Source organism: Alligator sinensis, unplaced genomic scaffold, assembly GCF_000455745.1.
Source record: "Alligator sinensis unplaced genomic scaffold, ASM45574v1 scaffold13_1, whole genome shotgun sequence".
NCBI lineage: Eukaryota > Metazoa > Chordata > Crocodylia > Alligatoridae > Alligator > Alligator sinensis.
Window position 1 is genome coordinate 3042470 of NW_005841909.1, and position 17149 is coordinate 3059618.

Consider the following 17149-nt stretch of genomic DNA (forward strand, 5'->3'; position numbering starts at 1 on the left):
GATTTCCTAAGGTGGTATCTTTTATTGGAACAAGTAAGTAGTTGGGTTAAAGTCAGACAAGTTTCACCGCATAGTGAAAAACATCAGTGGAGAGGGAGGGAGTTGAAATTACAAGACATTTGAAAATGAATTTGGGTCCATGAAAGTTTCCAACAGCTTTTACAGAAACAGATTATGCCAATGCATAACAGGCAACGCTGCTTATTGCTCTTTCTTACATAAGTTTTCAGAAATGCAATACCTTGCATAAGCAATCATTAAAAAGCTGTGTTTCCTGAATATTCCTAATGTCATCTGCTTCTAGAATATAAAGGTCATCATTCTGAACTCCTCATTACACACCAATTCACAGCCTGGTGCTTTTGTATAACAACCATCAGGCAAAATTGTGTACACACATGGAGTTTCCTTCAGCTGAAATGGAAGCCCTTCTTCAGCAGGGAAAGAATTAGGTCTCCCTTAATTTTAAAATAAGCTAGATATTGAAAAGTTTAAAACTGTTTAAAACCTCAAAAAGGCAAACTACAATTACTGTCAACACAGTAAAATATGCTAATTTATGGTTCCTAACAAAATTGCTCAAACCTATTTGTGAGATACAACTGAAATCATATGTTGCGTTAATTGTGGCTTTTCACAACAAACAAGCAAACAAACAAGTATTTGTTAACTTTGAAAGGCTTATGAATACTTTGTACATGGTCATTTTCTAAAGCAAACATTTTGAGGAGGATTATGAAGAACAGAAGCAATTTCCCAGCAGTTTTCTAGAACAACACATTACACATTTAATGCCACTTTGCTGATACTTCAGCCACTTAATGCATTAATGTTACCTTAAGGATATCGGTACTCAGTACACAATTTTTAATTTAAAAAGCTTCTGAAATTCTTACCGGGAATTTTCTTTGCCCAGCCAATCATGTGCACCAATTCTTTGTCTGCGAGTTTTGTCAATGACATCATCATGGAGGCTTCTGTAAATGGTTTGTTGGGACGACTCACCAACACATTAGGAGGCTCAGCTTCTAGTAATGTTAAGACAAACTGCTCTGGACTGAGTGCACTAAGGAGGATTTCTTTCACCCGGGTAGCATTTTCACTATTCTTTTTAGCTTTGCCAATACAGTGCGTTTGATCCTCTGAATTACGATGACGACGTAAGATACGATACCCACAGCGCTCTCTTCTTGAGCCTGAGACAAAAATCAGATCAATACATTGTGATGTTACATGAAACCACAGATGTAAAACAAAACTACAAAATTCTTCAGCAAAATCCTTTGTTTCCATCTATTTCAGCTGAGGCACTATATTTATCATTAGAGAAAAAGCTTTTGTTGACTTTAAAACAGATTCAAAACAGAAAATAGACCTTATGATGAGAGGCTGAGAGCTACGGGACACTTCAGCCTGGAAAAGTGCAGGCTCAGGGGAGATCTGGTGGCTGCCTATAAGTATATAAGGGGGGTGCATCAGGATCTGGGGGAAAGCCTGTTCACCAGAGAGTCCCAAGGGATGATAAGGTTGAACGGTCACAAAGTCCTCCAAGACCGTTTCAGGCAGGACATAAGGAAAAACTTCTTTTCTGTCTGAGCCCCCAAGGCCTGGAACAGACTGCCACCAGAGGTGGTGCAAGCACCTACTCTGGACTCCTTTAAGAGACATTTGGGCGTTTATCTTGCTGGGATCCTTTGACCCCAGCTGACTTCCTGCCCCTGGGGTAGGGGGCTGGACTCGATGATCTTCCGAGGTCCCTTCCAGCCCTAACGTATATGAAAACTGTGAAATCTATGAAGAGTGCAAAAGACTTAACCAAGATGCCGCAGGTCATTTGCAGCCATCTTTTGCTTTGTTTTCCAGGAGGATTTTCTTCTGTAATCTTTCAAAATCTATAGGACCCTAAGCTTTCCAAGTCACATTCTTCATTCCAAGACTGTTTCACTCACCTTAGAGATATAAAACTCAAAAAAGAAATACATTTGAAATGGGAAGACAGAGACAACCCAAGCAGCGTACAGGGCTCTGGGGCAAAATCAGCCTGTACGGGGCCCTGGCCCCAGATGTGAAGAAGCTGGCAGTGGATTTGGCACTGAGTGGGGGGTGGCAAGCAGCTAGACGTGAAGCCAGTGGCAGCGTGGAGTCGACACACCACTCCGCCCAGCTCCATAGGGCCCCCAAAGCATGGGGCCCGGGGTGGTCACCCCAATTTGCCCCCACTAAGGATGACCGTGTGGGAAGAAGACAGCCCCAGCCCACCCATTCCTATGAATGGCATCTTTTTCCACAGAATTTAAGTGCAAAGCAGTCTTCCTCAGTAAGTCATGGTTTAATTTAAAGTAAGCCAAGGACCTTGACTTGTTCCTCATGTCAAGTACATGTAATATTGAACCAGTGAATCTCAACCTGGGCTCCGCAGCACCCCGGGTTGCTGCAACAGCCTTTGAAGGGTACCGTTGGGAGAGAGGAGAAAAACAAGATAAACTCAGGCTCTGGTGAGGTGAGTACAGGTTCCTCCCTTCATTCACAGCAGCACAGGCTTTTCCCTCCCAAGTACCACCCCACCCCGCTTACCCAAGTGCCTTCCAGGCCCTCTTCAAGGAAGCAGACACTACAATAAATACGTTTGTTTTTGTAAGGAGGTACCACTCAATTCACAAGTTTTGGAGGAGGGCCTTAAATCTAAAAGGGTTGAGAATGACTGCATTAAATAAAGGATCAAGCATTGAAATCCCTCAAAGTGCTTGAAATACAATCTAATCCCACCTGACCATGTGATAACTGAGACTATTAGTCTGCCTAAATATTCTTCCCTGCAGAATCAACTCTCTGCCACCATGGGAAGCAGGCCTGTTTGTTGTGCGATGCTACTAGGAAAACCTGAAGTCTCCTGTAATTAGGGAGGTTACTGAAGATACAAGTGATTCCAGGGGACAACAAATGTGTCACCAGGGATGGGACTGTGGGTCAGAGATTAAAAACAAGTGCTCCAAGGGGGGACACCAAGCACAGCATGCCAGCCAGCACTCACTGGCCCTCAAACCATGAGTGATGGGATACTTGTCTAGATAGACCTAGTATGTTCTTACATTGACCTGTTGGGTCTCCCCCTCCTCCCCCCCAGTTCCATTTATCTTCTGAAGGTAGTTTGAAAACCAGGAACAAAATGTGACAGTGCACCAACAGGATTATTTTTGGCCTACTGCCATTTGGTGATTTTTTCCGATAAAATAACCTTTAACATTGTCTGGAAGGGTTAACAGCAAGCTTTAACAATGTATGCCTTGAGTCATATGTCACCATTTGAATAACACCAGAAGAGAAAAAAGAAAAATTGTGACCTCATCTGGGACCATTCAATTGCAAGTTTTACAAAAGTCCAAGTCCACGAAGAGCCGAGAACAATGACTCAGAACTAAAAGGGGAGGGAGGGGCATGTGGCCCTCAATGGATCCCTAAAACTCATTAAGTGTCCCTCCAGTCAAAATAATTGCCCACCCCTGTCCTATCTTCTTCCTCAGCTGCAATAATCCTTATGGAAAAAACAGTGTTTACATACCCTCATGACATCTCTCTCACAAAGTCTCCTGTGAAAGTATGGGAGTATGACCAGCTATGAATTTGGACTTCCTGTTTTTGGGGGCTTTATGATGGTTTTGTAGCCTGTAAGTGGTAAGGGTCGGGGGGATTCACACCATACTGATGGATTCATCTCTTAAAGCCCCTAAACTTGGTATAACCAAGAATTAATTAAGACCTTGGGGCCAACTGGAGGAAGGAAAGAATCTGGTCCACTGAGCACAGAGATGAGGAAACTTTCCAAAACACCACTGTACTAAGCATCTGAGAGGTTTTACCATCTAGTGATTACACAGGGAAGCCACCATTAAACTTCCAGCCCGTTTCTGTATTAAGTTCTGCATTTTATCTGCTTCCAAACTATATTACTCTTCATAAAATGCAATGGAATATTCCTTTTTAATTGTTGTTAGGTTCTTCAGCCCAACTATCTGTCCTCATATTATCTTCCAAGTGGTGATACATACAGGCTTTACTAAAATTACAATTGCTTGACAGCATCTTCCCAACAAAACATCACATTCATTTAAATTATTGTAACATGCATTATTCAATCCATTCAAATTTCTTCTCAATACTGGCATTGTTTTTAATGTAAGTGTCAACATTTGTGCTAGGTTTCAAACATAACAAAACTTGCACTTGATTTCAGTAAAACTAACTCCCTTACACATCCAGTGCAAAATATCAAAATATACTAGAGTTATGACATCTCTTCTTAAAAGACCGTTTTTGCTACTAAAAATGCACTTTATGGTAAAGAAAAAAGTAAAACAGGAAATTGAATTATAATTTGAATTTAGTTTGATTACCTTAAGTTGTCATAACAAAGGATGATTCACTTGCCAACACATGAAGAATGCATCTCATTAGTACTGAAGGGGACGCTACTTAATTTGATATTAAAATTTATTTTGTCTAGTTTTGAAAAAAAGGCAATTACAGTAATACATGACTAACACAACATAGCATTTTGATCTTCCAGTTAATTAGGGAGTCATGATCTAACAAGCTTTAAGTTGATCAAATGCTGTTTGAATTACCAAAACATTTCCATGCTTTCTTTTAAAATATTTCACACCCTTAATATGTTTTTCCGTCTACATTTTTATATATGGGTCTAGGTTTGAATGTTTTCATCGCAGGCTTACTGGACCAACTCTATATTTGGTGTAACTAAATATGGATATTTGAAGCTATGTGTATGAAAGGCACTGAAGTCTGGGTTTGCTTCTCACCTGCCACAGACTTTCTTATATCCCTTTATGGCAACTAATTCAAAGCTGTTTCTCAATATCCAATCTGGAAAATGCGGACAATGACCAATACCTCCCCTCTTCGTGACTGCCCTGGATAAATGGCTCAGTCCATGTCAGGCTCGCAAGGACAATACCAGAAAGCTCCAAAAGATACTCAGCAGTGGACTCTGCATTGACTCGGCTCTTCCAACGCTGTAAAGGAGCTCCCAGTCCACACTGAAAAATATTCTTGCTGACATTTTACTAGATCCTTTTCTGTTGCAGAGAAAAACTAATTAACTGTACACAGGAGCTTCTACTAAATGCCTTACCGCAAAACTGCCTTCACACCTGTCCTGCCTAACAAAACTCAACACCAGAGCAGAGCAAACAAAATCAGGTAGAATCAGATACCCAAATTAGCTTTCTTTGTTCTCTAACTGAACACTGTGAACTGATCACGCAATTTCTTTGTTATATCAGTGGCTAATTGGGTTTGCAAATGATCTTCAAGGAAGATTTCACTGCAAATTAATTACACTGGCTATTGCAGTAAGACTTATGATTTGCAAGTTTTGCAAACCCTCTAATGTAGTTATTGAAGAGTTAGAACAATACAATATGTAGCTAACCATAGCATCGCTTCATATTCATATTACACTGTGCACATCTGCTGGGTTAGACATTTGCCTAAAGGTCTAGAGCAGGGGTACTTATCCCCGGTCTGCAGCCAAATCTGGTCCACAGTGCCATGTCACCTGGCCACAGGATTCCTCACTGGTGCAGTAATTTGGCAGCAGGAAAGTGGTGGCACCACTCCTGCACTGTCAAGTATCTGGACTTGTAGGGAGCCCCAGGCCTTGCATGCTGGATTTGGCAGGGGCCGTGCAGGGCCCCAGCACCCAATCCATGTGGAAGGGCCAGGAGGGGGCGGCACCAGGCACTACTTGTCTACAGCATTGCTTTTCCTACCCAAATGGTAACTTATGCCACTAACCAGTTGATATGAACTTCAAATTTTACAATTAAATATTTCGGCTTCAATTTTTTTTCCACTGATACACAGTAGTAAAACTCAGGCCTCAAATCATCACAGAAACCCGATGTTAGGGACCTATTAAAATGAAATTTCATTCTTAGTTTTTGAATGAGTTCCTACAAAATTCGTTACAGGTCTTCTGAAAGCAAAGCAGCTCGCCTGCTACAGGCATCGAAGAACAAGAGCTTAAATTACTTCTGAATGTAGTCAGAATAAAACCCAGTACAGTTACTCTATTTGAAGTTCAGGGATTACTATAAAAATTGTTTTTCTTTAAATGCCTAAACACCATAGTAAGAAATCTGCAATACTTGGAAGTACCATCTAACAAATTGTGACTTCAATTTTTAAATGTGGAGGGAAAGACAATTAACCCCTGCCCTTGGCAGCTCTAACTGGCCCAAGTCTGTACAAATTATTTTACAGGACCATGGAGACCGATACAAGTATCCAAAGACAAGATTTGGATGATCCATTAATGACCTTCTCCCCCATCCCCGAAGTTTGAGAGTCAGATTCTGCCTTTCATCGTCCTTCAGAGCCAGCACAAGGAGAAAATGCAAAGTTCTTGAGGGTGGAGAGGGAAATGTCACAGAAGAAAAAAATAAACCCAGTCCAACAGGAACCCTACACACTTATTTATGAGGAGACTTATTCTAGTCCCAGCAAGCAATAGTGGATAGTATAGCAAAAAGATGAAGTACCTCCCCTCTTCGTGACTGCCCTGGATAAATGGCTCAGTCCATGTCAGGCTCGCAAGGACAATACCAGAAAGCTCCAAAAGATACTCAGCAGTGGAACTCCGCATCGCCTCAGCTCCTCCAACGCTGTAAAGGAGCTCCCAGTCCACACTGAAAAAGTAAGACAAGTTGTGGGCAAAGACACCCATATTTCCTGGAAGGACAGGTTTGAGTAGAGAGGTTAATCAGCATGGTGATGCATATACATCACCTGCAAATTATCCTTTTTTTCCTGCTACGCTTTGCCTGAGCCTGCTGGACTGGGTTTATTTTTTACTTGTAACTTGCATAAATTTGGTTTTCCCCTTGTGCCAGTTGATGGTGTATTAGTTACTTTTCCACAGCTGGTCAAGTTTCTGCTGAAGCTGATGAGGTGTTTTCTCCAAGGTGCAATTTAGCAGGACATTGTTCTTCCCTGGCCTGCAGAGTGAGTGACATGGACTTCCCAAGGTGAATTTTGCAGATGCTGTGTCTGAGGGGTTTTTCCTTTTTTCATAGTAATGTTATTTCCCCATAATAAATCTTCATTTACACCTTAATACAAAGTTCCTAAACATATACTTTACCAATAGAGCTGTAACCTGTTAATTTGACTTCTTAGACATGACTTTTGTAATGATGCCTTCCACTCTTTATAAAAAGGGTGGATGTAAAATACAATCTTATTTAAAAATATGTATATTTAGAGCTTGTATAGATTCAGCCCCAAAGGAGAATTTGGTAGCTGTTCAATCTGAAGTTACATTAATACGAGCTTTGCCAGATTTGGGGTTTAATTAATGGACACTTTCCATGCAGTGGCAGGAGGTACACAAAAGAAATGGTGAAGCTAAGGGTGAGTAACAAAATCCCTCTACCAAAGTAAACAGCCTCTGCTGACCCAAAGTCCCTCCTTCCTTGTCAGACATCCTGTCCTAGACCAAACTACTCATTAGCCAGTGAATTGGGAAAAAATAAATATTTCAGTTTAGGAGAAAGAGAACTCTCCCTCCTGAAAAGGAAGGTATGCCAACAAGTTCATGTAATTCAGGGTCTTGTAGAAAGAGGGCATGTGTAGAGCGATCCCTCCCCTAATATGTCCTGCCAGTTAGGAGCAGTATAAGAACACAAGATGTTTAAAGCAAACATCTAACAAGGACAAAAAAATGAGTCAGAAATGCAATGCTTTGTTTCATGAAAAAATAGCATTTTGTGTCTCAAGAGACAAATAGGGAGACTTAAAAATGCAAATATGCACAGAAGTCAATGGAAATGTTGCCTGATGGAGAATGGCATGACAGCTCATAAAATCTAAACTACGAGGCTACGCTTCTGCTGCTCACAGTAACCGAAGGCATAACGTTGATGAACATCACCTTTTCCTTAGAGATATCTTGAAACTGAATTGATTAGATGCTTTGAGGCAAGTGGGTTTGATTACCAGATATGTCATTTTTATTTTCCTTTTACTGGCAAGGGAAATTGAACTGGACAGAATGTTCAACTGGAATTCATAAAACCTGCTTTTCACTTTCCATTCAGCTTTTTTAGAAATGAGACACTCGTGTTAATTTTTAGATAACCACCACATTTAAGGGTCAGTTTTAGTCTGAGATGCTGAAAACTAGAGCTGTACATCTCCCACCCCACAAATAAGCTACAATTCTGCATTCATAAAGACATAAAGATATTCAACTGGCACTACAAACCAAAATTTGGATTGCTATGTTATTGTTTATTATTGGTATCTCCATAATGGCCACATCCTCATTAATGACTTGGGCTTCTTATCAAACTGCCACAGAACAAAAAAGATCCTTTCTCCAAAATGCTTCCAAATACATTTTCATGGTTTTCATTTCCAACTGCTATGAAAATAGGTTTTGCTTGCTTTTAAAAACTACTTCCCTGAGACTATGGTTAGAGGCCTGAAGAGCACCCATACAAGGAAAGGCTGACAGATATGGGACTGTTCAGCCTAGAAAAGAAAAGACTTCGGGGGGATTTGTTGGCAGCTTACAAATATATCAGGGGAGAGCATCAGGGTGAACAACTATTCACCAAAGCACCTCAGGGAAAAACCAGGAGCAACGGTCATAAATTCCTAGAAGAAGGTCTCAGGCTGGGTATAAGGAAAAACTTCTTCATGGTTCGTGTCACCAGACTCTGGACTAGACTCCCAGTGGGGGTGGTGCAGGCACCTACCCTGGAGATCTTCAAAAGGAGTCTGGACGCACACTTTGCTGGGGTTATTTGACCCTAGCAGTCTTTCCTGCCCAAAGCAGGGGGACCCAATGATCTCATGAGGTCCCTCCCAGCCCCTACACTTCTGTGACTTTGTGACTTTACAACCCAGTTAGGTCTCAGTCACACTTGGCTTTATGGGCAGGCTATAGCAATTTTCAGAAGTAGCTATATTTCCATTTACAGGTTTTGGAACTGACTTCATGAGAGCAAGAGAGAAACAAAGTGGAAGTGTCCTGGTAATGAGCTGGAATACATTGTCAATAAAAAGAAGGATCAGCTCATCATATAGGAAGGGGCTGGAGTAAGAAAACAGGAGGGAATTTAATAGCAAAAAGCACAAGGGCTAATGTGAATTTCTGCTAGAAGATGGGGGAGCATCTCCTGGAAATGACACAGGAGGAGTAAGGCCTGGGTGTATTAGCTAATCACAGGATGACCAACGTGAACTGGCTACACAAAAAGGGTGAATGTGATCCTAGGATACATCAAGTGCAATATTTCCAGCACAGATAAGGTGGTATTAGTGACATTGTACAAGGCACTGGCAAGGCACCTCATCTGGGAGTTATGCAATTCTGGTCACCTGTAAACATGAAAGATGTGAAACTGGAACAGGTCTGGAAAAAGGCTACTAGGATGATCAGGGGGAGAGGGAAAACTGAGAAACCTTGGCTGATTCAGCTTAGCAACACAAAGGCTGAGAGGGGATCTGATTGTTGCCTATAAATACAGCGGGAAGGGAAAAGAACAATTTCAGCTAAAGGACAGTGCTGGCACAAGAACAAATAGATTCAAATTGGCCATGAATAAATTTAGGTTGAAAAGAAGATGAAGGTTTCTAAACAGGGCAGAGAGGTTCTAAATCAGTCTTCCAGCAGGAGAAGGGCTGACCAGAAAAAACCTGGCTAGTTTTGAAATCAACCTTGAAAAGTTTATTAATGCAATGATACGGCATGGCTTCCTTCTCTAGCAAGGCACTGGAGTCAGTGACCTAGGAGATGCCTTTTAGTTCTGCATTACTACATGTGCTCTCCTATCCTATTTTTGTTGCCTGAATAGAGCAAATGTAAATAGTGAGTAATCAGCACTGTAAAAAGAAATAAGGCAGATTTTCAATATCAGCATATTGCTGCTGTTCCAAAAGTATCACATCACATTTGACGAAAAGGCTTGTTTCACTTAAGCCTAACACCATTAAATTCAACTTTTACCATTCAGTTTGATTTTTTACCTTTTAAATGCCATCTCTTAGGATATGTCTACACTACAGTCACAAGGCGTTCTGTTAAGAAGCAGAGTAAATTAGCCCCGATAGAGCTCTGGGTTGCCACAGCTACCAATACCGAAGCAAACTAGTCTAAAGTTAGCTCAGGTGCCGCTGCTGTGCCTGCAGAGTCAGATCCTAAGGACAGCAGGAACACGTGCATCTCAGTCCTGCAGTAGGTAATGTGCAGGCAGGACTACCTTCAGCAGGACTCCACAGGGTTGCAGCAGCCTTGCTGCATGCTACATATTGCAGGGTTGGGCCTTCCTGAGTACGTTTCCTTCCCAAAGTGATAAGCAACAACATCTTACTTTAATTACCTCTCATGCCTGGTCAGGACCTAAATGTACCTTAGAAGGTGAACAAAAAAAGGCAAGGGGATTCAAAACAAATAAAAAACAGAAAACAAAACTTACCACATTTCATCATTCCCACTTCATAGCATTTCCTTAGGCGACACGCCTGGCAGCTTTTGCGCCTGTTCTTATCTATTGTGCATTGATTGGTAGCTGGACAGATATAATCATTGTGTCCTGCAACAGGGTATAAAGAAGAAAGGCTTAAAGCTCTAACAATAATCTCTTGTTATACAAGTTGGAAAAACACTTGTTTCAAAGATTGTGGTTTTAAAAATGTGCATGCATCACTAAGATGTACCAAAAAGAGAAACCAGTATGTCACATTTTTTTTTAATCTTCAAAAAACCCAAAATATATAGTCATTTCAATCTCCATGCTTTGGAAAAAGGTCAAGTGCCTTCCATCAAGTGCCTTTCATATAAGCATCTACCATGTATAAACACGGCTCTAGATGGAAAAGCTTTCCAAAGGGTGGAAGCCCTGAAGTTCCCGACTGGCTTCTGAAAAATTTACTCATGTAAGTTGCACCTGAGTTACAAACATGTAATCGAGATTTTGATTCTAGAAATAAGGCAGATTTTCAATATCAGCATGTTCCAAAAAGTATCACATTACATTTGACCAAACGCCTCCTCTCACTTGAGCCTAACACGATTGAAGTCAATAGACCCGTTCTTTATTGCCACATCACCAATGAAGGCAGGAGAGCCTCACTAGCAAAGAATCTGCTCCGAGAGGTTTTATTGAAGCAAGTCACCGTGGCTGCTCGCAGATGTTAAAAAAACAAAACCAAACCGTGCTTTACTGGAAGCAGCAGCACATTATTTCAACTTGGCTATGCAGTGTCTGTAAAGATCAGGCGCTTCAGCAGGGTCTTTTGGCACTTTTAGCTAATAGCTGATTCAATCAGCTGTTAGATAAAAGCACCAAAAAAGCCCCACAAAAGCGCCTGATCTTTACAGACATTGGGTGAGCCAGGTTGAAGTAACACGCTGCCTCTTCTGGGCATGCGCGGGGCTTGGCACAGGAACATGCTGAGTTTAAAGTAAAGCACCATTTGGGGGGGATTTCCTTTTTATTTTTTTTACATCTGCAAGCATCCTATATTATTTAAATACAAATCAAGACAGCTGCTGTTAAGTCTCCCTCTCAGAAATTAGCTGAAGTACAAAACAGTCACATTCATTTGTAGCTCTTTCTCTATTTCCTCTCAGAACATTTTGCAAAAGGTTATTTTTGTTTGTTTGGGGGGCTGTTGTTGTTGTTCATTTTCTTTTTCTACATATTATTTCCCCACAATACCTATTTTATGTATAGATGTAACACGAGAATTTGTGTTTTCTGGGTTTGTGAGCGAGTACTTCAGGGGTTCTTTTCCCAGAGCCATTGTGACCTTTTCCTTGTAAAATTAAAATATTTTTCAACCTTGAAGTTTTGAACCTACAGTGCTCAGAAAAAGATACGATTACAGTTTGTCCCATTTCCTGCTGGCAGATGGGACTGACAAACAAGTTACTGCCTTATCACTCCCCCCAAGACCAAGGAGTGAGATTCTCTGTCATGCAGAAAAGGATTTTAAGCCCCCTGGTTTTAAGCTACTCAGAAGCCTTGGGATAATTCAGATAACCCTGAGGAGCCGTTCAAGTTACAACAGCCCACGCTCCTCTACACAAGGGCACCGAGTGCGCAGAAGCACTCCAGTGCTATTAGCTACAGGTCCATCTCCCAACATATTCATCACCTGCTTCCTTGTCACTGCAGTAGGTGCATCAAAGGGTGCAATGGATAAAACAGGTATCTTGTTCAAATGTAAAGCATAAGTGAGCAACGTGAGTATCACATAAATAATTCTGCACAGAAAACATCAAGACCAAATTTACTCTGTAGGCACATAAAGTTCTCACATTAATTGTTGTAACTTTAATTTTAGCTATTTCCCCTCTCTGGACTGATTTGACAACTACTTTTCTACAAAGGTTTACTTAAAGAGCACTGGTTAACATGTTGCATAGGGTACGTGCCCTGATCTCCCCCACCTTTACATGTTGTAGACTGTTGCTGGTGTTTCTGGGCTTGTAACATGTCTGCTCAGAGAAGATGCATTAAAGTTCCCTTCTGAACAGTACAGTGTAACGAGATATACACGTGCAGTGAGCCTGCTCCGACGCACTGTAATTACAGTGCATTGAAGCAGACTCAATTAATCGAGTCTGCTGGAGCCTAGCAATTACCATGCTCCAGTGTCACGTGTATCAAAGCCCCTTGCTGAAAAATGGCAGCAAGGGCGCTTTAACTAAAGCTCGTTTGATGAGCTTTAGTTAAAGAACCCCCGCTGCCATTTTTCAGCGCGGGCATGCTGATACACATGAAACTCCAGGCGTTTTAGTTAGAGTAACTCTTGGAGCTGCTCTAATTAGCCCCACACACACTCCCAGAGCAGATGTATAATCACCCTAAGTTTTGACACGTTTAGGGCCAAATGAGTCTTCACTGAGGAATCAGAGAAAAGGAGGACTGAGTTGAAGAATTTTCTATGAGACCCAGCAGTCACAGACAAGCGGGGTATATTTCCTTCCAGTCACCATGGTTCAAGGTAGAAGTTCTGCCTCCAAACCTTTTAAGTGCTGGAGGTCATGGGCTTTCATACTACTCAGGGTCCTCTATCTGCCAACTTTGGTTTCAACTGAGCCATGTCGTCAGGAGCTCAGCGTTCAGTGCCTTCCCTAGAATCTCCTTTAAGGGAAGTGAGGGCAGCTTCAGACTGAGTGAACTTTTTGAGAGACTTTTTGGCAGAGATTGCAATGTTGAATTGAGTGCATCCACAATATTCGCCCTCCTCTTTTCTACACACAGGTACTTTGCCATTACCAACACCTCTCCCTAAACCTTGAGAACAGTTAGGATTGGCCATCTCTATAGCATCACCATTCTGGATACGGAGTGTAAGCGTGATGTTGTAGCCATGGCAGTCCAAAAATTATGTGAGATGTAAGGATTTCTGATGAAGAATGCCTTGCATTTGAGAGCTTGTCTAACTGTATGCCAGCTATACCATTGGTCCAATAAAAGATATCACCCTACAAAATTCTTGCCTTTGGGATATGGAGTAAATTTTCATTCACAGAGAACTTAACTATGTTCCGATCTCTTGAACTCCAGTATGATCTTTCCTGTGAGTAAGCAGCACTGATCCAGGTTAAAGAAAGGCATATTGTTTTTTAATTTGTGTCTATTAAAATAATGGTTATCTTACCCATGGGAAGTACTCTGACTACTTATTTTTTCATAGCCTTCCATTTAAATTTAAAGTAAATTGCTTCTCCCTTAAATTTAAATTACAATAGTCAATCTGCAACTGTATCTCAGAAAATAACTGTAATCCCCAAGTACTTTTTGCAGCAGCTACAGGCATTTAAGTACACCAAGAAGAATAACCACTGATGGAATTAATTTGTACTGACTTTTGCAAAGTTATGGCAGTTTTCAAGTATTAATTCAATTTATTATTTCAATTCAGTTTATTATTAAGGATTCTAGCTAAAAGCCTTGCTCCTGAAAACAACATGACAAACATACAACCATAGTATAAATAAAAAACAACTTCTCGCTTTAAAACTGGTTAAACATAACTGGTTTTAGTAAATAATTTCTGATGTTTTAACAGCAATACCTTGAACATGCCTGGATGCAACAGAGCGTACAATATGTTTTGTGCAGAGAAAATCATTTATTTTTATTTATAGGACCCCCAAGTAAGTCATTTAGGTGCATCAAAGGGTACAATGGACTAAAACAGGTATCTTGTTCAAATATAAAGCATGGGCAAGCAAAACGAGTATCAGATAAATAAGTCTGCACAAAACACGTCAAAACCAAATTTATTCTGTGGGCACATAAGGTTCTCATATCAATTATTGTTACTTTAATGTTAGCTATTTCCCTCTCTGGACTAATTTGTCAACCACTTTTTTACAAAGGTTTACTCAAATGGCAATGTTTAACCTGTTGCATAAGGTATATGCAAGTAGATTTGTATCACTAAATCCCACAGCAAATAAGAAAAACAGAGATACTTAAACATTGTTTGAGGCCTCTACATACCTCACCCATTTGCAGTGAAGATATGGCCTGGCTCCACTAAGGGAGACATTACTGAAGTTGAGATTAAGGGATTCAGGGCCCAAGGCCTCCAAAGAGCATAGGCAGCACTAACCATTCCAGTCAAGAGGCTAAGTCAGAAGCCATGGAAATACTGTATTAGATGCACCCAATGAATTTCAATATTTGAAACTATTCCCATTCCTGCAGTGACCTCCCTAATAATGGGTTAGAAGGTATATCTTAATTCTGGTGAGGAACAGCTGCAATAGTGACTCCACAAAAAAAACTTCAGGATTTTACCTAAATATGGCTGAAATCCTGATTATGCTTTACATTTTATTTCATATTCTCCCTCGAACCATTCTCTTCCCTGAATTATGCTCAACTAATGCATCTACTTTTGAACCCAGAACTGCATAAAATCCAAGGAATCTGCCATGCCATTCCTTTATTGCATCTACTCCCAGATTCTAAAAGGCGATAGATTTGACACCGTCCCCTAAAGACATTGCCAGCCCTCCCACACTCTGACAGCAACATAAAGGACCAAGGGCAGGGTACTCAACTCTTGTTATTCTATTATACATAAATGCATTGCTGTATGCGAAGTCAACAGACCAACTCAAGTGGCCATTTTAAATAGTACTTATGTAAATGGTCCTATGGAAAAAAAAAACAACTATCTAGGTAAAGTCTTCAAAAAGAGTTTTTCCTACCTTGGATACTTCTTTTAAAGAATGCTTTACATCCTTCACATGACCAAACCCCATAGTGATATCCTGAAGCATAATCACTGCAGACTGCACAGAAGTGTGCATCTCTTTTTGAGCCAGAACCATTTGCAATGGGACTTGTGCAATCATTGCCACTTGCTTTTCTCTTTAATGCCTCTCTGAAGGAAGAGAGAAACAGTTATGAAAAGGAGCAAAAATAACTCAGAACATATTACAGTCTTTCTTTATATTCACTTCATCTTCTCCTCATTATTACTGAGCATGTTTCAGTCTGAGAGAGTATGCTAAGAGTTTGCCAGAATCTAGTTAAAATACATATTGTCACTCTAGTATCATCAATACAAGTTGCCTGGCAAATTTGGGACTGTGTGTACTTGTGTGTGTGACTAGAATCGTACTGCTGAGGTGAGTCATGTGAACTCTGGGAAACTGAAATTCTTATGAACTAGTGAATAGAAACTGAGCTGCAAAGTTTGAACTTTGTGTTTAGGAATTTTTTGTATAGGGATATGCTGACATCTCAGGTACTGCTATGACTCACATAATATAAACACTAACTAGAATAGAAAATAGAGGAGTCTGGTCTTTGACTAGTTCCTCTAAATGTCTTCAGCACTCTGCTTTAGTCTGCTATTGCTGATTACTGCCAAGGGACAATTCTAACTGGAATATTCTCTGGATAAATTAAATACATTTTGAATCCATTTTGTGTTCACACAGCTTTTTTTGTTGGTTTACCCAAGCAGGTCTTTTATAAGAAGTGGAAGTGGCATTTTGAGACTAACCAGAAAAACCCGTACGGGCGCATCAACACAAGCGCACACATGCCTCTTGCTGCATCTCAAAGCAGTTTGAGGTGCAGCAAGCGGCTCCGGGAACACAAAAACATTCCCTGTATTACATATTTGCAGCGCAGACTTAAAATTTGATAACTGGATATCCAGGTATCAAAAAAAAACAACCCTGCGGAAAAAAAGCTGGGCAGGCAACCGGTAGCTGGCCAGAGCAGCTCCGTCTCTATGGCTGCCCCTTGCCCTGGTGCTGCAGCACACTGCAGCATGTGCAGGGCAAGGAGAGGTGCAGGCTGCAGTGACCTGGACCTGGGCTCTATCCCCAGGTAAGTATGGGCTGGGGGTATGGGAGACTGGAGTCGGGGCTGTGTGGGTGCAGAGGACTGGGCAGGGAGGACGGGGGGGGCTGCTTGGGTCCCCCGCCTTCTCCCCCGCATGGCCCACAGCCCAGAGCCCCCTCCTTTACAGCAGCCATCAGGGCACTTGGGGCCCTCCTGGCACCCTTCCCCATGCAGCACGGCCTCAGCCACCTGGCACCCACCACTGCCTGTGCCCCATCACACTATATCCTTATGCGGTGAATGAGAATCCATGCATGCTGGCCTAATCATGACATTCAGGATGCAGAACTTCATAAAGATCAAGATGAACTGGACAACCTCTTTAATCTCACTCTGTTGTTCTGTAGACTTGTATAAGACTACTGCTCTCAATAGTGTCACACTTTAGAAGAGTCAGAACTGGAAGTGAAGGAGAAATGCAAACCCTGATGTTATCTTCTAACAACTGTTTGTGACAGCAAGCGGTCACAATTTTAATTTGAATGCTTTTTTCTTCTTTTTAAAAAGTTTTATTCATAGACACCCTCACAGACATATAATTTGTGTGAATACTGCAGGCTTTTTGGTGTGTTTGGTGAAAAACTTACACAGTGTAAAAAAGTCAGGAACATGTCCCCCTCCTGGATACAGAACAGGAACCAAGTAGGTTTCTCTCTAAGAGCTCTAATGCCACAGAACCAGGTATGAAGCTGGTTGCCTGATTTCTGTTTTTTAGGTAGGTCATCAAAAGTAGGGAA

At 41.2% G+C, this 17149-nt stretch overlaps 1 protein-coding gene across 3 annotated transcripts in view; it reads right to left on the minus strand.

The window, feature by feature from the left end:
- The window catches only part of ESR2 (estrogen receptor 2), a 71301-nt gene that overhangs the window by 22791 nt on the left and 31361 nt on the right, over window positions 1–17149 (minus strand). For all 3 annotated transcript variants that reach the window (XM_025197962.1, XM_014517454.2, XM_025197963.1), the window contains exons 3-5: window positions 15263–15438; window positions 10503–10619; window positions 897–1196 (exon numbers count right to left, since the gene is read on the minus strand). In XM_025197962.1, the coding sequence (XP_025053747.1) occupies window positions 897–1196; window positions 10503–10619; window positions 15263–15438 (593 nt within the window). The remainder of the gene's footprint in view (window positions 1–896; window positions 1197–10502; window positions 10620–15262; window positions 15439–17149) is intronic.